At 40.2% G+C, this 24,457-nt stretch overlaps 1 protein-coding gene across 2 annotated transcripts; it reads left to right on the top strand.

Moving 5' to 3' along the window:
* Positions 1 to 10,305: 10,305 nt before the first annotated feature.
* LOC111221160 (palmitoyltransferase ZDHHC7-like) lies at positions 10,306 to 23,228 on the top strand. 2 transcript variants are annotated; one of them, XM_022744520.1, is made up of 8 exons: positions 10,306 to 10,431; positions 11,737 to 11,834; positions 15,628 to 15,977; positions 17,418 to 17,542; positions 17,645 to 17,741; positions 18,291 to 18,372; positions 19,218 to 19,348; positions 19,714 to 23,228. In XM_022744520.1, the coding sequence occupies exons 3-8, from the start codon at positions 15,633 to 15,635 to the stop codon at positions 19,894 to 19,896; spliced, it is 963 nt and encodes a 320-aa protein (XP_022600241.1). In that variant the 5' UTR covers positions 10,306 to 10,431; positions 11,737 to 11,834; positions 15,628 to 15,632; the 3' UTR covers positions 19,897 to 23,228. The 2 variants fall into 2 exon arrangements, with proteins under 2 accessions (XP_022600241.1, XP_022600233.1); XM_022744512.1 differs by having other exon boundaries at positions 19,693 to 23,228.
* The last annotated feature ends 1,229 nt before the right edge of the window (positions 23,229 to 24,457 follow it).

Genomic DNA, 24,457 nt, shown 5'->3' with positions numbered 1-24,457 from the left:
TCAAACAGCGCAGCGGAGCACCTCTCCTGCAGGACGGATGGAGGAAGATGGATGTGAAACAATCCAAACCCCCACCCCTCCTACTTATATATTATAATTTTAATTTTTTTATGAGATTGCGATCCGGCTTTAGCTACAGGTGTCAAAACATCCGCCTCACTGCTGTTTGTATAGTTAAAACGGCGCCTTTCTCGTCAGCTGCTTAAAATTAGTCCGTAAATGTTGAAAGATGTTGGACGGCTGGGGAAATGGAGCTCTTCACTCGGAGTTAAAAAGAGAAAAGGCGCTTCAGAGGGTCCATGTAACTAGGAGTCAACCCAGCCATTGTGTTTTGGTTTTGGTTGGTGTATCTGCACGGGGGAGCTGTCCACTTCAGCACCCAATCGATGATGTTTAAATACCAGTAAGCGCCTTCTGGGGTCACATGTGCGCACAAAACAGAGCCATTCAGCGTCAAGCTGGAGAAGCAGGCAAGGAAACAAAGCAGCTCCACTGCCATTGGTTTGGTCGCGCAGTTAATGCATCCTGTCATTGGCTGCTCTGTCCCTAATGTGGGCGGGGCTGTGATGCCTATCAGCGGCGATGTCAAATCACAAAGCCCTAACCTATCTGCCATTTGTCATCAGGAGTCCTGCGTGTGTTGACAGCTACATTTCCGGGGACAAGTGAAGCACTGGCTGACGGCTGACAAGAGCCGAACTAGGCTGATGTGATTTTGAGATTCATGCCTGCAGAATCAAGGAGCACAGGTTTAAAAGCAGGAACCACTGATGTCAGAGCTCCCCTCCTGTGATTACCTTTTCATTGACTTGATTTTATCAGTGGTGGAGGAAATGGATCATAACTGTGTCAGAGGTGTGCATAAGTGACAGCTCACATATTCATTTCTTTCTTTCTCTACTCTTTGCACAGTTGCATGATTTACAGTCAATTAGACACGAGCCTGCCAGCACACTGTTTAGAGCCATGGAGGATGCCGGTTGTTGCACACTCTGTTGATTGGATAATGTGTTCTCTACCTTGTTGAAACCTGCTGTGTTGAGAGGTGAGAGGCAGATAAGGCTGTGTGGTGATTGCCTGGTTTGCTCTTTTTGCATTATTGAAGCGGATGGGGCCTAATGATCTAGTGACTGCAGTGTCAAGCTAATGGACTGAAGTGCAGAGGATGCCCGAGGAACTGAGGGTTGTTTGTTTTACATAAAATGGCATCTGCTCTGGCATGTGGATTAATTTCTTTCATTCCATTTATGCCTAGTTCGAAAAAGATCAGTTTCACTAACTCACTGAAACGTCATGCACATCACTCAGTTTTGTGCATTATTACCTTCGCACTAACATCTGTAACTCCCCATTTCATAAAATGAATTTAATCTCAGTATATGTGTCGCTGCTCTACTTGGACTGTTAACTCCATATATTTGTACTGCTGGCAAAGATGACAGTGATGACTGACTAATAACAAATATCTGGGCTGAGTCAGATGTTTTGCTAAGATCTTGGCAAATGGATCTTCTATCCTTTGAATATGTTTCCATGGCAACCTCTCACCTCTTGGCAGGCGCTCCTCCGTTATTTTTCCACAAGGTATTCAGTTACTGACGATGCAGTAAATCATCAACAGTCATTCTCATCCTCTCTCGTGTTGTATTTCATCTATCAGCTCAGCTGTTGTCAACAGGAAAATTCATGTGAGGCAGTAGGATTAATGTGAACGATTAGATGTGGCATGACGGCCTTTTGAGAGCTTATTTCTTGTTCGTTTTTTAAAGTGAAGATGACTGTTTTGAAATTATATAGGCTATTCCTAATTTTATGAATCTATCCAATTTTTTACATTTTTTTTATTGAGCCATTAATTTATTGATGATCTTTGAATGTTATTTGTCTGATGTATTTCCTCATGAAAACATCTTCTTGAGTTTGATTTTTACAAAAAGTTTACAAAAACAGCAAGTATGTTGCAGCAAGTTATTCCAGTCCTGACTTAAAAATATGAAAAATTAGTCAATAACTGTGACACAAACAAGAAACACAGCCTGTTGACAATTCCAAACTTGGGAATTTGTGTCTTTTCAATCTTGACTTTTTCACCTTTACATGGAAACGTCAGGCATAAAAGCACAATTACAGGATTACACTGTAAAATTGGCTGCGGTGTCTGTCTATCGGCGTTCCTATAATAAGATTGCTGGTAAGCTTGTCTGTTAGATTCAAGTGTGAGGATGACTCAGACATGCCGTGGTCTGATTGCTCTCAGAGTGAACACATCATGGAAAACTCAATGTGATTTTCTGTGCAGGGGCTCTCTGTGGTTTGCTGTTACACAGAGAAGAGTAACAAGACAGGGAGCAGTTCTAGATATCATTCACTTTACACTGATGAAATGAAATAAAATTGACCTGACCTGCCCTTTGTCATATAAAATTAAGGCCAAGGTTTACCCAACCATCCTGCTTTTCCTGAATGCCCAAATATGAAACTTTTGAATATGCAAGACGTGGAGAACATCAGATAAATTTCATTGCAAACGAAGCAGGAAATATAATATTTTGGGCGGTGTTAGAACTGTAGCGTGGAGGTCAGTAGACCTTCCAAACCTTGAGTAGATATGTGATTTTAGTCAAGGTAACGGTCCGTTTCATTTAGTCCCTGTCAGTGGCGTCACATCCCATCTGCACATGCAGAAGTGGTCAAATTCACCCCAGTCTCACATTATCTGTGAACCATGATGTTCTATGTGATGATGCTTGGGGTAATGGTTGGCAGTGGTAAAAAGTATAGAGTATACAATATCTTGTAAATTATCATAAACATGCAAAAATACCAGTATGATACAACATCAGAACAAAGAGTGTTAAACTGGATGCATTTGTTGTTTTACAGTACGTTATTTTTCTCCAGCGGTTGCCACGGGAGACCATCTTACAGGAGGAACTCCAACATGCCTTTTATTGAATATTGTAAAACAGGTACATTTCTGTGCAGCCCAAACTCGGTGCTTGCCTTTTCTCGAAAGCATACATTAATGATGGAGGAAAGTGCAGTCAGTGCAGGAGCTTTTTACTGGGATTATCAGGAGGCCTGATGGAGGTTATTCAAGAATTTTCTAATGTGTTTGCGCAGGGTATTATTGCGCTTTGAGGGGAAATATCTTTATGTCTGTCCCCTCTTGACCATTATCTCACACTAGTGAGTGCCAGCAGGCTCCATTTCCTGCCTAAAACCATTGATTCCATATGATGAAAATGCCTGATAGAGAGAGACAACCTCCATTAAAAGATACATTAGTGGGCATTATACTGCTAATCCCAGGACCTTTACGAACCTGCTAATCTGGATTATAGAGTTTGTAGATCATTTTATAGCATCAGTTGTTGAACCCCATCCCCATACCAAGTTATTTTCCTCTCCTTTGGTTTCCTCTTCATCTTAACCTCTTGAATCTGGGGATGCTTTTGCTCATCTTTCATATTAATTCCACGCTTTTGGTGTTGTCTCAACATTTCTCAACCAAGCACACATATATTCTTTTTTTCAGGACAGTGTGTGGTATCATACACTATAATCTGGGTTAGATTTTATGAAAAAATTATTTTGACGCAATTTGTGTCCACAAGGTTGAAGGTTAATAGCCAGCTGTGCTTAGTGAGGTGGGGGCTCTGCACTTTAAAATGTGAAACAAAAATCAGTCTGCGGGCTCCTGCTATGAACACAGACAAATCTGGCCCCATTTACAAATGTCACAACAGTGGAAGAGATGGGTTTATGCAGCATTTCCAAATGTTGTTTGATAATGATCCCATGTTAATTCAGTCTGTCATTCAAGAAGTCCACCTGCACTTTCATATTCAATTTACAGTATGATACCTTTTCCCTTAATCAAAATGATAACAAAAGAAAAAGTTTGTTGATGTTGTGAAGTAGTGTGGGATCATGGGAGTTGTTATCTTCACCACCATAGCTGTCATGGCATTTAGTTTCTCCTGGTTTGGGTTCTTTCAGTGCCAAACGTTCAGGTTTTTCTGGGAGCTGAATTATCTGCAGAGGCTCCTCCTCTCCAAAACAAATGGATTGGGTGATTTAAACTGGTGACAACACTGAATAAAGTAGTTTCATGTTAAAAGTCAGTGTTTCTCCAATGCTGTTCAGAGGCAATATCTCCAGATGTCTGATCACTAAAATCCTTTATCCAGTTAAAATATATAGTTAAAAATGACCAAGATCTAAACAGAGTATCGTAAAAATGTGTCTTAAAACTGGATAAAAAGTCAATTTTGATAGCTTCATCCAAACAACCCAGACAACCGTGACGTTACTCAGACAAAAATAAATGCATTACTTTGTGATCCATCCTAACATGCATGGTGTGAGTCCAAGCCCTCTTGCAGTGAGCAGGTAATAACCACAAACCACTGAGTCACTGTGTGGTCAAAATATGATCTCCGAGAATCACCGCTCATTTGTCTCTTCCAAGCTTGACATCTTACTTAGTGAGGCTTACATCTGCTGATAAAGTGTCCAGAACAAGATCAGCATCTGTGTAGCCTGTGTAATCTTACATGATCACGAAAAGCTGACTTGATGTCTTGTTACTAGTGTTGAAAAAAATCCCTTAAAAGCCAAAGATTACTTGGCTGGGCCTCAGATTTAGATTTGGAAGCGTGTTGCAGCTTGTTTTAAGTGGTTTGGGTAGGTGAGCAGAGAGGCAGGCGGGTGAGGGAGCCCAGAGGTGGAGGCTGTTTGTGGAAGTACAGGGAAGAATCAGTCAGTTAGAAACAGAGGCAGAGCACTGGGGAGAGGGAGAAAGAGAGGGACGGAGAGAACCAGAGAAAGAGGAAGTCTGTCTTTGTTGAATTATTGATGTACCTCATCCACTATGTGGTCTCTTACACAGCACAGCACGCAGCAGTGGGGTGAACCGTGAGTCATGCCTCAACTCCACGAAGGTCCAGACTGAGGAGGATCTCCACTCAACCTTGACTATAGACACACACACACACACACACACACACACACACACACACACACACACACATATACAATAATGCTCCTCTCTTGACTCCCTATGAAAAGGAAAGCTAAGCTTATCATAAATGCCCTCATATAAACTTTGTATTGATTGTGGAAAATTTGATGTAGCACTCAGGAAGGGCGGGGTGTGTGTGTGTGTGTGTGTGTGGGTGTGTGTGTGTGTGTGTGTGTGTGTCTCAAATAAGTAGGGAGGTGGAGAGAGTCTGAAACCATAACTGTACAAAAGCTTTCAAAAAGAACAAATACATTTACAAGGCAACCAGATGAACTGATGACCAAAAGATCTGCAAGGCCTAGCATCTGCCATCAATACTGCTCTATCACAACACCCCTAGTATGGACAAAACAAATAAGATATAAGGTGTTAATTAGTGAACTGTGGAGCTGCTGGTATACCGATTTTGTTTGCATTTGACTGAGCCACTGTTTCCCCCTGTTTCCAGTAGTATCCTTATTAAATAACGCAACCTAGAGTTCCTCAGCCAGTAGTTGTAATGAATAGGCTGGTGTTAAAGCATGGACGTCATTTTTTTAAAAGTAGAGTGGAGTAAGCCTCTCTAGTGTGCTGCAGTATATAGTATGCTCTCCATGCTAAACTGAGGTGAACCAAAAGGATCCCTGGCACCTGCTGGGTCAAGGCTTAGCTCTAATCCTGTCACATCCAGGTAAACTCTGGAGAATCCAAGGGAGGTTTGGCAAGAGTACGGTTGGGGAATAACGTTAGCGTAGCAGGCTAAGACTCCAGCCATTCACAGACTGTCTGTTGCCCATCTTTCCTGTCTCTCTCGACTTCACAGTCTCTTATAAAAACATGTTAAAACAAAAACAGTTTGCCCAGGTTGTCATTGTGTGTGTGTGTGTGTGTGTGTGTGTGTGCCTGAGTGAAGGAGGTAATTGTTTGTCCGTTGGCTCCTCTCACCGAAGACCTTAATGTATTCCATTGTACCTGTCCCATTCTGCACAAAATGGAAAACAGTGAATGAGGAAACAATGCGTGGATTTAAAGGATGTCCTTCACCAGGCTCTCAAAAGGCATTCAGCTCTGCCACAACAATACACTGTAAGAGCTTTCTATAGTTAATAAGACAGATACATCAGTGACCTTTAACAATCTTGAGCTGTATCTGTTACAGTTTTGTAACATTCATTGCACTCCAGCCAGGTGTTTTGTTATGTTCACCCAGCAAGCAAACATACAAGGAGAGCTGATGGCCTTGAGGGTGAAAGGTCTTGGCCCTCGTCTGTTTTACTCTTGCACTTTTAGAAAAGCCAACAGATTGCCCTTCTCAGAAAATCCCCTCTAAAAGGCTTCTGGGTTGGATTTGTGGTTGGGCGAGGCGAAGGTGGATGCGGCAGAGATAAGCCTGTGCAAGGTTAGAGGCCATTCCATCATGGCCCGGGTCTGTGTCATTCTTCAGGCCACTGTGGACAAGAGTCCCAAAAGTCAAAACTTTGATACATCAGCTCTGATTTTGTGTCAGTGCACCAACTCTCAGTCATTTTTATGTGTCTGAAGGAGGGTTTGAATGCATACATTTTTCATGGATATTCATGGCATATAGACAGATGGTTGTGTGCAGAATTAGACCATAAAAAGGCACGGGGTCATGTGATGCTTGAACTCAATGCCACTGACAATTGCATACATACAGATTTATAAATACTAGATACTGTAATCAATGCCTTTATAAATAGAGAGGAGAAGACCTCAGTCTGAAGGTTTTATTTTAGTAATCATGGTATAAACTGACATATTAATGTATTCACCTAAAGAACCACCAAATCTCATTCAGGAACTGAATGAATATCATGTGTGATATCTATTCATTAGATTTATGTGTGCTAATTTAATCCACCCCTTTTTTAAGATTAGCTAAATCACTACTGTCATCCCATATAATTATGCATTCACCCTGTGACTGCATATACCCATCATATTTGTCACCCAACTGCCACAAATTTCTATTTCTTTTCTTCTTCCTCCTCTTCCTCTGTCCTCTCTCTCTCTCTCTCTCTCTCTTTACCACAAATCAACTGATGCCATGTAGCATCATTTAAATCAAAACAGCAAGGCAGTTTCTCCTGAGGTACTCCTCTTTTTAAGATTTAATGAAGACTTTCCTGTTTTCTTAAACAAGATATTTCCCTCAAGTTGTAAGTCTCAACACACTGCCCCACACTCTGATGTTTCTCAAAGCAGCTCAGGCCTGGTTGTGTGTCTTTGAATATAATACAGGTTGGCTTCAAAGAGGGAAGGCTGTGAGCAATGAAATGGTTATTTTTAAAGGAATGGTTTGACAGTGTATTAGTTTCTTATCTAAATCTATCTACCCTTATCTAAATACAAAGCTGCAGTCAGCAGCTGGTTAGCTTCGCTTAGCACAAAGGGGAAACGGGGGGAAACAGCTTGCCTGGCTCTGCCTGAAGATAACAAAATCTGCCACCAGTGAGTGCATTTTAAGCTCACTAATTAACACACCGTATCAAGACCTCAGGAAGTCTCAAACCTGTCCCTGCCAAGAAGTAATCTCCCACATAACCCACTGTAAAACCACAACGTCTTGTTTTTACACTTCCATTTTTGTAAGGATTAAACAAATAAGATTCAATGTATTAATTTGTCAACTTTTGCCAAAGAAGCAAATAACCATGTTTGCTGACATTTTGAGCAATTTCTCTGAGGAAACACTGGTGAATATTTTCCAGATTCTTCAAAACACTTTCCTTGATAAAGTTCAGTTTCGCAGCTTTACCTTACCTGTGTCTTATTGCTTTGTCTTATCTAATTGTATTGTTCCTAAACAATGCACAACACATGGTGTTATAGCCTACTATCTTTATACGTAGGTTATCATTAAACAACTCACTGTTTTTTTCTGTGTGACGATCCTAAAGGAATCTGATATGAGTGTTACACAATACACAACACTGAAGATATCATATCAAGATGAACTTGTTTTCTGAGGTGTTAATATGGGAGGCCATGTTAACACGCATAACATCTTATCCTATCATTCTGATTTATCTACGAAACTGCCAATAAGTGAGACTGCCCAGCTGTAGCTTTGTTCCCAGGCCAAATGAAATCCTTTTAGGAGCTCTCCTTTTTGACCATCATCTGCTTGTGTTTTTCTTTTTCTCTCATTCTGCAAATGTATTTTTCTCTCATCCCCTCAGCCCTGCATCTTCCTTCCCCCTTTTATTCCTGCACCAACACACACACACACACACACACACACATACACACACACACACACACACACACACACACACATACACACACACATATACACACACTCGCACAGTGACAAGGGGACCAGCTACAGTCGCATCACATAGTTGCTCCAAACCACTCTGCTCTCCACTCCACTTTGCTTCACTTCATTTCACTCCAAAACCCAGCATGTCAACAAAGGGTGGGGGGTGGGGGACTGCGTCAAAATAATAATACACATGGGAACCCAAGGCCCCCCGGTGGGAGATTTTATTTGTTACATGAGCACTTAGCATTCATTATTTAATCGGATACAAGACTCCTGATTACATCAAGAGTTAAAATCAAATAACCCTGCTGGTCTCAGATGCTATTCACAGTCTCTACTACTTATTGTGGTTCATCCAAGTAGGAGATGTTTGTGGGGATGTATATCAGGCGGGGATGCCCTTTAGCATGATGTAGCATACAGCTTACATGTTGCCACAGTGGTTGCTCCTTTGGCAGTCAGTCAGATGCTCATCTAGCTATAATGGAGAGAGAGAGAGAGAAGTAGTCCTGGAAATGGAAAGGGCTTCGGTCCCGATTCAGCCTTTAAGCTGCTTTAGAGGATTTCTGGGTATTTTTTCTCTCCCTCCCTCTAAAACAGACAGCTGATATTGGCTCTGAACCAGAAGAGGAGAGGGCAGAAGCCCTGAGCTTTCACTGCGCAGCTGCAGACACAGGGCAGGGAAGGGCCAAGCTGCTTTGTCTTGGCTTTATAATCCACTCTTGGGAGACACGTGAGAGCAGAGACTGCTGCCAGGAAGGTCCTGCCGCTCCCTACTGGGGACATGCTGCTACAAGTGTCCCTAGGTGACCGCAAGAAACCATGCTCAGTTCAAGCTAAATATTTTTGCTGACTCGGACTATATGTTTTTATTAAGCTGTCAATCCCAGAAATATCTGTTGTGACATCATTGAGTTGACCATAAGTGTAACATGCTGGAAAGGTTTAATCTCATAGAGAGCAGCACCGTAACAGCTTTCTGCTTTACTAAATTTATCGTGCATGGATTTTGGTGAAGTTCAAGGTTATGGTCACTGTAGTAATGGAGGATTCACTGAGTTTGGGCTTTTGAGAGAGTCTGGGTTCAGATCAGGCAAACCAAAGTACTGTAAAATATTCATTAATTTTTTATACCTGCTTGTTCCTCTCAAGATTGGGGCAGTTCAAGTACAGAAAGTATAGCCATACAACCATTATATATAGCTTACCTCTGACAGAAATCAATGCAGACTCAGTGTTCACTGTGAAAGTTTTACAATTCAAGTTTTGAGATCACTGTTTTTTATTCCATATGGAAATGAATGAGAATGAATGGCTGAATTGAATGTTGGAAAAAAACATATCTAGACACTCTAACCAATAAGACAACTATTTGAAAATGTTCTGTCAAAATGTGAAGTGAAATCAAAATGCAATTAAGTTAAAATGAATTCAGAAATTTAAGGTGGGCTCACTATTCAGTAATTCAAGGACACAAACCATTAATTTAAGGCAACAGTTACTAATAAATAATAAATAAAAAGGAGTAGACTTGTTCCTGTTAGACTACATACAATAGAGTAGAACATTAATGCAGACTTACATACATCCTGCATACATAAAGTATACATACCCCCATACATACATGCATGCATATATGCATACTGCCATATGCATGCTCATGGATTTATTGATTCATTTATTATTTATATAATAATATATTATTATTTATTCATTTAACAGCTACCCTTTAACAAAGTATGTATGATCTTGTTCATTATCATTAAACCTTAAAACTGCAGTATTTCATTACAGTGCAGCTGCTCAAAGTTCACTTGAGTGTCATGCACTGAATTTAGACAATAGCACCCGCGAGTGGAGAACTGAGATTATCGCATATTATGGGTATAATTCTGTAATAATCCACGGGGTGGTGCTGTTTAACCAAATATTATTTTGTCCGGACGTTCTCGAGCGCTACCGTAGAAACCCGAAGCGAACCCCGGAAGCTCCCTCGTTACTGGTCGCTGTCTGTAAGAGCGATGTGTTGCTGCTGCTGCGGGTACGGCTGCGTTGGAGCTGGAGTTTAGCACTAACGGGACATCCATCACAATGTATTAAGAAGACACCACCAGCAAAAGAAATTAGGAATATTAAGGTCTGTCGTTTCTCTGTCACTCTGGAGGCTCAGCTTTTCCACTCGACGCTCGCATACACTGTTAGCATGCTAGCCCTGTTAGCTTCCGTCAGTGGCTAGTTAGCAAGCGAGATTTACCAGCCAGTCCAGTTGCATGTGAAGTGTCAGGCTAGCAAGCCGCTGTGCCCGGTGTGTACATATATATATGTGTGTGTGTGTGTGCGCGCGTTCAGTTTCAGTCACGACCTTTAGGTATCTTTGTAGCAGGGAGGGAGACCCGGGTCGGTGCTTACAGATTGTAGTTGGACAGCGATAGCTGCACTAATATGAGCATTTACACAGATGGCGGATGATAAATGAGAAAGTGGTGATTTACGGGCTCGTCGATGTGAGGAAGGGCTGTAATCTCAGTCACACCTCGCTAACTAATCTGTTGAGGTGCTTCAGTTTGTGGTTTTTCTGGCTTGATTCAAGGTTAGACAGCATTTGAACTATATCATCTTTTGCCACTTAAAAAACGTGAGAATATTACAGTTACAATATACAGTTAGATTTCAGTGTAGTAACCTATCATATGCTTCTGCCGGTATTGTCATTGACCAGTGCGGTTGTTTGTTTGGCTTCACAAAGGACGAAGACAAACACAATAGTATTTAAAAACATCGCGGAGGTGATCGATGGTGTTTTTAAGTGTATCTCAGTAATTGCTGCGTGTCAGTGTTAGTTTGGTGGTTTGGATAAATACCTCGGCTACACTGAGGCGGTCAAAACACTATGGACAAGACAGAGTCAAGTCAGAACAGAAAAATCCATGATTACACCACATACTATTGGCAGAAAATACTTGCAGTGTCACCACATTGCTATGAATAGCCGGCATGATGGGTGTGTTTCCTAGGAGTAAAAAGGGAACACTTGCAAAGTCTTGGACACCACACAGTCTCATTCAGCCAGAGGAAGCAAGCATTATTCAAAATATGGCAGTGTGTTGAAACTTTTCAGTTTGTACACTCAGTTTCCTGTTTATCGAGTGTACCTGACCTACCTTAACACTAATGCATTCTCATACGACAGGCAGGCAAATACATCCTAATTTGCTGACAGTTATAATGTTCAGTTTTTTTTGAAAATGTGTAAAGACTTGTTGGTTCAGCTGGAAATTGTGATACTGTTTCACTATATTGCAATTTAATGAGAGGTGTTTCTAAAAAAAATCTTGATTAGACTGCATTCATTTCAGTTATTTGTACCTAATGAAGTGGCAATAGAGGGTATGTGTTGATAAAGTTGTCAAGACTTAACACATTTTCTGTATGTTTTTCTCAGGTAGCACCCTCATGCCAGTCAACATATGTATTTCATCCTCAATGGTGATCCAGGAGGTATACATCACAGCATGCTATTGTGAAGAGGAAACCTATTAGGTAGGTTGCCTCATCTTGTTCTCATCTTGCACTTTTCTTGTTTTCACTGTTTTTTGAGAGCTAACAGCAGCTAACATCATGTCATCTAGTTATCTCTTGTGCAAAAGCTGGAAGAGTGGCATTCCTGTTTTAACAGTCTGCTGATAGAAACCCTTTACTTGAGAACACATTTGCAAACCAATTAATCTGGAAAACAAGCCTTTAAAGATGCATAAAAGGAGTGTTGAATAACTTGAGTGTGGACATAGCTTCTTCTTTTTTGTTTGTCAACTATAACAAATGCCTCAGATGCTTCAGTTGTGGGACAAATGTTTCATTGAGTTTGGAGCTAGATTAACCTACCTTGATACAAAGATTTTTATTTGGTTGTGAATGTTCTAGATTAAATCTTATTACAGAGAAGATCATAAAAATAACAAGCCACATATGGATTCTGCTCGTAACATTGTTGGCCCTTAGATTCCATCATGATTTATTAATTTGTGTCAATATTCCCACCCAGGGCTTGTTTTATTTTTGGTTCTTATTATTTTAAAGAACAATTAAATTATATTTGCCATTAAGCTGTTTGGCAAGTTTGAAATGTGACAGTGAAACATAAAATCACTTAGTAAATCGAAACCCATTTCTTTCAGGAGCATTTTAGGCTTTTACTATTGTTTCATCTTATGTTCTTTGACAGTGCACACTAGCCCTTGCCGTGACTTAGTAGTATGTGCTGACTTTGCATCAGAGTGACCTCGCAGTGATCTGAGCAGGATGACACAGAGGTGACTGCTGGTTATGTATGGCAGAGAGAGGAGAAGAAGAGAGATAAGGCGAAAGGGAGAGAGGGACCAGTGGCTCTTGTGTTGTGCCCTCTGACTGGGAAGGGCAGACAGCTGGACAAGCAGCTGGTGTGGCTTTAATGGACCTGCTTTTCATTGACCACAGAGAAATCAATACTCCTTAAACTAGCCAAGAGAATTTTTGTTATGTTTTAACAAATACAGTATGGCATCAAATGTTGGTAATGTGAAATAAATAACACATACACATGTTAAAAGTCATATTAACTGAGGCACCCCTTGCCAGGCACACATAAAGCTTCTACAAATAGCATTGCACCTTTCAGGTCACATTTTTCTTCTGAGTACTATAATAATTCTTGACATTTTTATTTAATTGTCATGTTTCTTCATTACAGTTTGAAGATAATCGGGTGAAAGGGTTTTGCTTGCTAGCATTTTCCGCCATTTCTCCTCAGCCTCTGTGGTTCCGCTGGCGTTAGCTTTGTGAATAAAAAACATCAATATAACTTCATCCTGACACATGTAAGAGTGCCAGTGCTCTTGTGCATGTGCCATGAGTTATTCCCCACACAGCTCTAGTTCATTTTTACTGATTGAACCTCATGTCATATTACCCAACTGACAAAAATTTAGAATGGTTTCTGTTTTTTCCTGTCATTACAACATGCTGCTGTGATTAATTACAACGAAACAAAGGTGTGGGGAAAGTCAATCTTATTCAGTTAATTTATTTCCTAGATGATGCTCTACTGTAGCCTGGGTCATTTTGATGTGTGAAATGGTGCTGTCAACTGAGACGCTGCTTTCTGCCAGCCTTGATCTTTTTGATATAGGACAATGGGTTTTTTTTGTTCTGTTTTTTTAAAATTAAGCTGTACTTTCATCATTCAATAACACACACCTGCACATGCCATGTATAGGTAAATGACTGAGTGAGTGTACAGGTATGTGTCAGAGTGTGAGTGACAAATTAGACCTATAGTCAGGTGGAAGTCTAGGGGAACTATGTTATGATTTAAGTGATGTCACTAAACATTATGTACTAATAAGAATGAGAAAAGCCACATAGAGAAAACATCTGCATAGGTGGACAATACGTGACAATTGAGAATTAAAAAATTATCTACATCTGGTAGAAACTATTTACATAAATATATATTGCAAATTATTCTTGGGTTTTCTTGAATGTTCAGTACAAGTTTAAACCCAATCCAGTGAAAAATAAACAAATTGGTGTGACACAAAGAAAGAACTGACCAGAGGGCCAAACTTAAGAAGTTTATAACCAAAACAGTATTTTTCTTAAACATTTTTTATAGAATATGTCCATCACTTTGAACCTCTTACCATGAAATCAATATGTGCCTGGACGTCTTCTCTGGTTTGCTCTCATCCCCTTTGGCATTTCAGTATTGCAAGCAATTTCAAAGACACCCACTGACATGGAAAGTCTTTGGATGCAAGCAGAAACAAACAGCAGTGTGCTATTGAGAAAGCAATGTGGTTGGCTAGTCAGCTAAAGACAGACAGCTTAGCTCTGCACCGCCCATTTCAAGGGAAATGTAAAATTTGATTTAAATGCTAAGCAAAAAAAAAAGGAGTCATTTGCTTCAAAGCACCACATCAATCTACCAGAACACCACATCAACAAATAAAATGAGCACCCCTACCATACAACCTATGTCAGTTCTGTTGCTTATTAATGATTAAACAGTGTATGGCTGATTAAGTGTAAAACTTTGTTAAACATGACTATTTCACAGAAGTCTTCCTGTATAAGATGATGACAGACTTCAAAAATCTTACTGCCTATACCAATACAGTCTCTATTTAGCAACATCCGTTTCCACATGAATATGCAGTACACCCATATGCACTACACTGATATCATCGGTCACCACCTGAATTCTTTAGTCATAAAGGAAAAGCTTTGAAACTGATTTAAACACTTCAATGAATCATATACAACTGAAATTCTTCTTGATAGTGTGTCAGCTTATATAGGTAACATGGCATCTGCTGCCATCTCTGTTGCAAGGGAAACACAGATCTTAGGACAGACCCAGATTAATGTCTCCTTAAGAAATACACATCTTGACATTAAATCAAGTGGAGACATATGTGTTTATGTTGTATTAAAGTGTTATCTAATTGTAGTGGTAGTCTTTTAATAGAATGAGTGAATGTTTTGTTAATTTATATCATACGCAGACACAAATGACATTTAAAAACCTCCTTTTGCAGTTATGTTGTCAGTCACTGACTTTTCTTATTACACCAAAGAAACCTAAAATCACATATGGGTTTACTTTGTCTCAGAGAGTCACAGTGAAGCCTGCCAGCAGCAGGTAACTGGGTCTACAGATTATTATTAGCCCATATTCCTCATACACATGTACCTCAGCTGCAGGATCAGTTTCCTAAAGGGACCCGGGGCAGCCATTGATTTATCTTGAAGCCGCGGACATGGTCTCTGGGGCTGGTCCTGAAGGTTCTCCTGTGACCTTGACATGAATACAGAAGACGAAACCTCCAATGACTCATGTGTAATAACAGCTGCACGACTCAAAGGGCACTGAGCTTGAAGAGTTGAGTCCAAGGTTGTACCACCCTGGTTTATACATTTTCTTTGCCCCGCTAGTGGTAGGGCAATGCAAGGTTGATAGGGTAAGTTGTTTGCCTGTCAAACAACAGAGTGCTGTATACTTTTCCTGTAATTTTCCATTAGCTGTTCTTGTTATAATTACATATTATTATAATCTTCTTTATCTGTCTCTCATTTCTCAATCACCCCCAATAGTCATTTTTCAAAAATCTTAAGCTCTGTATAAAATGCTGTGCATTTTTCCTAACATACATTTTAACACTAGTTGTGAAAATGGTGTGTAATTGTAAAAACGTAATAATGTAAATAATTATTGTATATACAGTATCTTGTTCTTTTTATTTTGAGGAGACTGAAACCCTGAATTAAAATTTCCACAATTTCCTCTCTCCCAAAGGCAGGATGCAGTCTTCAAACCACCGACTGCGTGATATGGAGCAGCACCACCCGCTGCTGTCGGCAGGTGCAGATGTCGAGACGGGGAGCCTGGCAGCGGGAGTGATGGTTGGGAGTCCCCACGCGGGACACACTGCGGGGAACCGCACACTTTGGTTCATTCAGGACAGCTGTGGTATGGTGTGTGCAACCATGACCTGGTTCCTGGTGCTGTACGCCGAATTCGTAGTGAACTTTGTCATGCTGTTGCCCGCCAAGAGCTTCTGGTATTCGCTCCTGAACGGGGCCACCTTCAACTCTCTGGCTGTGCTTGCATTGGCCTCGCATCTGCGCACCATGTTGACTGATCCGGTAAGGATGTTAAAGAAAGTAAGAGTGGGTGAGGTTGAGGACACAGATGCAGAAAGAAGGGTAACGGGAATAAAGCAGGGTTTGAAAGTGAATAAGAGGTAGAGAAAAATGGATAGAGTTAAGAGTAAAACAGAGCATTTACCACAATACAATAAAAGGATACAATACATTTGTCGCTCATCAAAAACGATACAGAATTAATTTTGTATAAATTAAAAACAAAAAATTTAGTTTTGTATAAAGAATTATCTTACTTGAATACAAATTCATTGATATGTAATCTGTAGACTTTTTTGACATTGCTTGTAACAGCAGGAGCAGGAAGCACAGACACTTGTAGTCACTCACTGATGTAATCTGGGACACCGAGCTGACAGGCAGTGTGTGAGGGCACGCTGTGTGAGAACGCTGTGTAGAACGCTGTGTAGAACGCTGTGTAGAACGGCCTACTAAACTGTCTGAGTGTCACCCGCCACAACAGTTTAATTTGCCAGTCTGATAACAGTACTGGGAGTTTTCAGCCAAATATTCCCATTAAATTAAAAGCCCAGGAACAAAGTCAGGAACTTAGTGTTTACATTTCCACCACATCTGAACAACTGTGAATGCTCTTGGACCTTTTGCATAAGGGTTTCACATAAACTATTGTTTCAGTGCCCATCAAAAATTTTACAATTTAATTTGTGAAAATTTGACTTTTTCCCCTCAAAGTTGTTAGATTGATGCTGTTTGTTCCATCAACAGCAGCTTTTTACTTGTCTTGTATGATACAACACCATGTGATATTTCCAAATAATTGATAATATGGTTACTGTGTCTACTGTAGTCTGTGATGGCGCAGTCAAAAGTGAGTGTCACTGGGATTCATGCTACAGGGGGTTGTAGGTCAAATTCTGTTAGTGCTGCTGCTGCAACGTTGACTCAGAGAAACTAGATGTCTGATGACAGCTCTGCTGGTGCCTTCTAGCCCAACAGCCCAGCCTTAACAATTGCTCCATTTTAAAGCCCAAAATAGCACACAGAAGGTTGTGTGATGGTCTGTCAAACTGGGGATTTGACTAAGCTTTAAAAGTCTTATGTTTATTTCTGTATTTCATTTTAAGTGGCAGTTTCTTCAATTTGGATTTAGTCAGGTTATACCAGTAGGTTGCCAGATCAAAGAGATGCTTAGGTTAAAACATATCATACCCTGCGTTGTGTCAAGCTGCAGGAACAGTAGCGTCAGTGTCTCCTATAAAATCCAACATACAGTCCTCCTTAATTCTCAAAGACCAGTAGCTATTGGACAAGTAGCGGGTGTTTTAAGTCTTTTTCACAAGCCTAGAAAAATATAAACAGTTATTAAATTGTTGCATGCATAAAGACACAGATCGACTTCTTGAAGGCTGTGGCATAATGCATCTATTTGTAACTGACAGCATTTGTCTTTGCCTGTCTTAGGGTGCAGTTCCAAAGGGTAACGCAACCAAGGAGTACATGGAGAGCTTGCAGCTGAAGCCTGGTGAGGTCATCTACAAGTGCCCAAAGTGCTGCAGTATCAAGCCTGAGAGGGCACACCACTGCAGGTCTGTAAAGCTGTTGTAGACACATACTTTTGTGCTAACAGGGGCAGCATAGTTGTGACATTAGCATTAGCAGTCAGTCTGTCATCTCTCTCCTGCTTGCAGTATTTGTAAAAGATGCATCCGGAAGATGGATCACCACTGTCCCTGGGTCAATAACTGTGTGGGAGAAAAGAATCAGAGATTCTTTGTTCTGTTCACTGTAAGTACACAGAGGTACTTGTGCTGAAGTCTTTTTGTCAAAACATGCTTTTAATTTTACAGTTATTTAACTTACATGATTTTGTATCAGGGTCGAGGGAAAAAATGACCAAATTGAAAATCATCTCACTTGCTTGTATTTCATGATGAAATGACCACCTGAGGTCCATAGTTCAGGTTTGCACAGCAATCACAGGTCTACATGAAATAGCCATTTGTGGCTCTCCTGACAACATCAGCACTTTTTTATGGCCTCATATGCTGACTACAACTTTTTGGCTACAGAAACATAAAGCTGTCCCATATGGCTGAGCAGTACAAGGTCACTTGTGTGATTAAATTTTTTGTTTGATCTCCTTTCAGACTGCCAAAGATAAGAGAAGTTAACAGTAAAAAATATATGCATACATTACCTAAAATGACATATAATCAAATGAACAGCAAGTCAAAAGACAAAAAGTGGAAGCCAAACTGATGGGCTCCTCCTTTTTGCCTTTTCTCTGTCACATTTTCTCACTATCTCCCTCCCACCTTCTGTTCTTCTCTCCAGATGTACATAGCCTTGATTTCTGCCCATGCCTTGGGCCTCAGTGGAATGCACTTCTTCACTTGTATTAAAGCCCAGTGGAACGGTAAGGCAAACAGAATGTGATAGAGTAGTGTATGAGTTAGAAACACAACTATTTATACGAGTGATTGATACTGCTTAGAGAGATGAAGAGACAGACAGAGCAGACAGGAAAAAGAAAGAGATTGTTGTCTGGTTGCAAGAAGAGCTGTTCTGCACAGGTCATTGGAATTGTGCAGCAAAATCATCACAGAGCTGCCATTGATCTTTTCTTGCTCCCTTGTGGGTGTCTCTGTAGGAATGAACCAGAAAATTAAGATGATATTTCATTCTTAGAATTCTTAGAACAACTTCTTCTGCCCTCTACAGGACAATACTCTTGACTTAGCAAAGAAATAATTTTCCACATATTTTTTCCCAAACAATCCAGTATTCAAGGCTACTGTGACAGATGCAAAATTGCAAATTTACACCACAGTTCATTCTTAGTTTCAAACCTTTCTTGTGTGTAGGTTTAGTTTTCCATTTAGTCAGAATTGGGTAACAGTTTTGGGTAGGATGCAATAGAGTTGCTGTGCTCACATTCAGTGCTATGTTTAGGTCAGGTGCAGGATTGCAGCATCAGGAAAACAAAAAAGAGGAGACTACACACACTAGATTATTAGCTCACATAACGTTCTTGAACTTCGATAGGCAACATTCAAACAATAGGGTCTTTGTTTGACCATGTTGTAGGATCTTACCCAATTGTCTACTTTGGCTTTTAGGACCTTAAAGGGGAGGAGTGTAACCCTTTGGAATATGACCGCTTGTTCTTAATGCATTGTTAATTTAGTTGGTGTTTCATGGAAAATTTCAGTTGTTCAGTGCAAATAAAACAAACCTTTCTTCCTCTCCTTTTCTGACCAGAGTGCAGTGAGTTCTCTCCAGGGGTGTCTGTGCTGCTGTTGATCTTCCTCTGTCTCGAAGCCATCCTCTTTCTCACTTTCACAGCTGTAATGTTTGGTACGCAGATCCACTCCATCTGCAATGACGAGACGGTCAGTATCCACTGCATCCTACAAGCTTTGTTCCTCTCTACAAGTTGTGTGTATGTGGCAGGGATGGTCACTGTAAGATGAGGGCATCTAGGAGAGAATAGACAAGGGAACCGTAGTCTTGATACATGCCTTTGTGCTCAAGTATATATAATATGTAACTAGTTTAATTTAATACTTTGTTTTCTCTGGTGAGGAAACAAAGTATCAATATGATACCCTAAGGTTTTCTCTCAGGTTTGTCCCAGTGCTTTATGTCATTTTAATGTGTAAGTGTAAGTGTGTATTTTACCATGCTAATGAGCCAAAGCAAACAGGTAACTTAATGAGGAATCTTTCATTTACAGAGGGGTTTGAATGTCTTGCAGGAGATCGAACGTCTTAAAAATGAGAAGCCCACATGGGAGCGTCGCATGAGATGGGACGGAATGAAAGCTGTGTTTGGGGGTCCGCCCTCTCTGCTATGGTGCAATCCATTCACAGGCCTGCGTTTGCGACGTCTGTTGCTGTTGACCCATGGTCGCCGCGGTGGGTCTGAGTTTTCTGTCTGAGAGCAGGGCAGACTGATGCAGCTTGCCAACACTTGACCATCTCTAAAGCAAGATTTCTTGTCTGCCCTCCTTGGCCGGGGCTGATGAAACTCTGCTCCCCGAGCCTGTCTTTCATGTATGAGTGACAGGGAGACTGGCTGCTCCAGTGGGACCCCAGTGCATCAATCAACCAATGAAAGTTTGTATTCTCACTCAAACTTGCTGATGTAGACCCAACACCTTTGGTCTGCAAGAGTATGCTGAACATATGGAATATTGTTTTTAACATGAGCAGCTTTTTGGTTTGTTTGTGTTTTCAGGTAAAGCATGCAGTATGTAACTCAAGTGAGCTTTATTCCCTGTGAGACCATCCAAGGTGCTGTTTGAACTTAACTTATGCACCTTCAATACACAACTCCAGCAGTTTGTTTTCTCTGCTACGCACATGAGATTCAAGATTAGTGTTTGAATTTTTTGAGAGGAGATCAGCAACATATCTTTCATCATCGCTGGGCCCAGACACGTGAATCTAAATGGAGAAATGCTTGAAAGTGTTCTGTTGGACCCAGACAAGGGGATCACAGTCAAGGACATGCACTACTTACATGGCACTTGAGAAAAAGCCTGGATATGGAGCACAGTGGACATCAGAAATGGAACTGTGCTGCCTTGATTTGCATGTATGACAGCTCAATCAGTCAGCATCTCAGCCAGAAAATGAGGCTTTCACTATGTTCAAATGAATGAACGGGCTACTGTGAACACAAGCCTCATTCTTATTCAAGAGGACTGAGTGGCTTTTCCTGTCTGTTCATCTCCTTTGTCATGTTTTTCCTGCCTTGGGTTGAAATTGTTCCTTCTTTAGGTTAACCAAGCCAGTATGAATTAATTTTTTTTTTTTTTTTTTTAAACTGCTGAAGCTCCTTTAATTTTCATCACAGTGACCACTCCTCAACAATTGCCCATAATAACTCACTGGAGATGACTACTGTTATTCAGAATCTTCATTTGGGGGGGGGGTGTCAGTTTTGTATTAGTCATATGTCTGTGTTCATAAATTTGCTATTCCACCACTCCTACATGCTGCTCCACATATCATTCTCTACAACTGATCGGTAACCCACAGACCACTGATAAGCCTCCCTGTGTTTTCATAATGAAGGGATTCAGATTCAGAGCAACTTTGGCTGCCAATGTTATTAAGTTTGAATTGTTTTACTCATAAAGTTTTTCTCTCTATGAGGCTATCAGAGACTACATCTGTGTATAGTAGGAATCCGTGTGCAAGAGCAGTTGGATAAGACTTCATAGCATTTAAACCCTGGAAAACAACCTTACAAAACCCCTTGAGACAGAGCCAAGTCTCAGACATAGTGGCTTTGCATGCTCCTTGGCCACCGAGTGGTGCAACTCGGTATATCCTTTTGAAAAGGAGAATTTAAAATACTAGTACAACCTCCTCTGACTCATTGTGAGCTCATTCTGATCTGCAGAGCCAAGCTCCGTTGTGCAGCCAGCCTGTAGAATTATAAAGGAACTGCTTTGCTGAAAGAGGCTGAGGGACTGCACTCCTTATACAAGCTTTAATACTCAACAAAGTCTCGGGGAGCTCAGCAGATGCTTGCGAGGCCTTTCCTACTTCACTCCAGAAATGTCAGGCCTGTAACATCCAGTGGCAAGACAGTAGCAGATACTTTCCCGGTGTTATTAGAACACTTATCCATGCCTTTAAAACCATTCCGTCAAGTGAATTTATCAGCTTGAAAGATTTTGTCATTATTGCCATATTTATGAAAGTGTTTTCTCACTTTGTGACAAATATGTCTCCTATTTTTACTCTGCATTAGTAATGGGCCTGTTTGCACTGGATGAATGTGGCTTTTTGAATCTAGAGTTCAAGATTTAAAGTCAAGTCCTGACTGTTAGGCTGGTATTGTCAAAGTGTTGTCAAATCTAGATTCTCAAAGTCTCATTTTTATGGCGTGTTGGACAATATACTGCTGTTTGTTCTCATCTGTGGTTGTCAGGAGAAAGAACTCTGTCTCCACTGTTTACACTACATGATGATATCTGACGCTCTGTGGCTATGATGTTTTAAGACACATGCTGTCATTAGAATGTAAAACTTATCTATTTTGGGAATAAGGGACACAGCACTGAAAGCTAACTGATATATCAGGGGATTTTATTAATGCTGGCCTCATAATTTATAGTTTATTCTGCTTGACTGCATCACCTCAGCAACAGTTTTTCTGGTTAAATGTTTGGAGAATATCACTTTGTTATTCAAACAATGTCATAATTTCTCTATATTCAGCATGGTTCATTCAGCAAGTCCCTTATCCCAACATGCTCATTGTACTTTTTAATGTGTGAGTAGCAAAGTCCAATTAAGCCAAACACATGGCATGTCCATAAAAATCATAAGCATAAGACAGATTGTATTGTAAGACAACAGGGAAATTTGTACCTTTTAATTTTGCAGATGCACAAATATCTGGTTAATTAAGCAGCGGATGTTTTTAAAAAAAATAGTTGCAGCAATTAGTGGTAATTAGTGAGAGGCTTAGAGTCCAATAAACACAACCTTCCATTAGAATACAAGTAAATAACTGAAGCAGGACTTGAGGTAACAGTGGACTAACACACCGCTAAATTTGGTAAGTTGTATTTGTAGGAAGTAGCAGAACATCAGAGCTAATCGTGGATTGACAATTATTCTGTGTTGACTGGGTATAAATATTTGACCAAGCTTGGTCGATTGTCCTGTTTCATGACCAAACTCAGATGCTGTAATCATAATGTCTTAAACTGGGGTTCTGTCACAGGGTATGTGGTTTAACATTCAGCAATAGAATCAATGAATGATAATTTTTAAAGGGTTGTGCTGTTAAATGTATTTTGAGCCTATCTCCACTTTCTGCTGTATGTTCAAGAAAAACAACAATCACCATGGGGAGGGAACTGTATGATGTGTGAAACTGTGTAAACCAACACTACACTATTCTGACAAAGGTTTTTCTCACACTAGTTAGGGATTTGTGCAGAAAATCTAGGATAAAGAGCATTTTGTGATGTATAGTAATGATTCTTAACAGGCTGGATGTTTAATCAGATTTACCATTAACATTGCCATGAAAAGTTGAGAGGTTTTATTTCCTACTCTGAGAGAACGTTTCTTCAAGAACAAGAGTCCTTCAGCTTTATAAACAAAGTATAAAGGTTACTATTAACAATATATAAATGGAATGTTTTACTCAAGTTTTTTTTTTAATTAATGTGTCATAAACTTATAATGTCTTCTATCTTTATTGTCATTCTTTTGCATAATAAACTTGATTAAAATAAAGTCATCAGTTGTGATTGATGGTCCATAATACACAATTACTTTCTTTCTGCTACAGAGTTTTCATTCCTAATAATGCAGAAAGTGTTGTGGGTTTCACACTGACACAACATGCTGCAGATCTGCTAGAAGCAAGAAGTTGGGACAGATGTCAGTTTGGCAAGTGTATCAATGAAGTTGGATGGGCTTGCCATAAATGTTTGCCTCATTACTTGAAATTGAGATAATGATACAGTAGAGATTGTAGAGGATTTTATATTAATCTGTTGTTTGCTTTTAATAAAACAATGTGTGCATTGTTGATGTAATCATAATATGCTTATAACTAAGTGACTTTTTCATAAAATTTGCTGTGCAACATTACAGAAGAACAGACTGAACTTATGATATTGTTTGAAGGCCACAACTCCTTATATGGTAGACATCCCGGAACAGGAGTAAGACAAAAAACGAGGAATAGAGTAGGGTATTGAAACAACACAGAGAACACGTGGAGGAGCAAAACAAGAAGACAGCGGCATGGGCCGATAAGAGAATCAACCCACATTGTATTATTTTTTGACTGGGTCAGGAAGAGGTAGGGAGTCAGACTTCATGAACTGGCGCAACTGCATGTTGTTGTCAGGGAGAGATAGTTTGGCCCAGAGCTCTGTAACGATCTCCTTTTTCTAATGCTATATTGCTGTTAGATTTAATAAATACTGGGATTTGAACTTTGAAAGAGTGTCCTGTTTCCTTCATCAAACCAACACGCGAGTTCAGGAGACGAACTCAACAAGATTAACTGACATTGGAGAACTGGAGAAAACAGCTGCTGTGGCATAAAATAAATAAGATCTAGTAAAGAAGAAGTGAAAACATTTTTTGTGCTAAATGTGATACAGGAGCCCTCGTAAGCAAATCAGTGGTTATGACTTTTTGAAAGTCAGTCCACTGACAAAAGGCAGCAATTCCTCTCTCCGCCACTGAACAAACAGACACAGACACTCACAATCTGTGTGGGTCATGTTGAATATCACAAACAGATTCAACACTGGAACATTAAAATGAAAACATTAAGTGTTCTTGGGGATATTACAGTAATATGAAAGTGTGCCGAGTTGGCATTGGTAAGTGAACAAAAGAAGGTGCATATGTGTGTAATAACATAAATCAAGTTAAACGTCTTCACAAATGAGAAATACACAGTACTAATGACACCCCATTCTGTCCAGTGGGCGACAGTATAGTGTTTTC

The sequence above is a fragment of the Seriola dumerili genome, unplaced genomic scaffold, assembly GCF_002260705.1.
Source record: "Seriola dumerili isolate Sdu_G_001 unplaced genomic scaffold, Sdu_1.0 BDQW01000003.1, whole genome shotgun sequence".
Taxonomy (NCBI): domain Eukaryota; kingdom Metazoa; phylum Chordata; class Actinopteri; order Carangiformes; family Carangidae; genus Seriola; species Seriola dumerili.
Note: the sequence above shows the minus strand (reverse complement) of the source record. Positions and strands in the feature narration are given on the sequence as shown.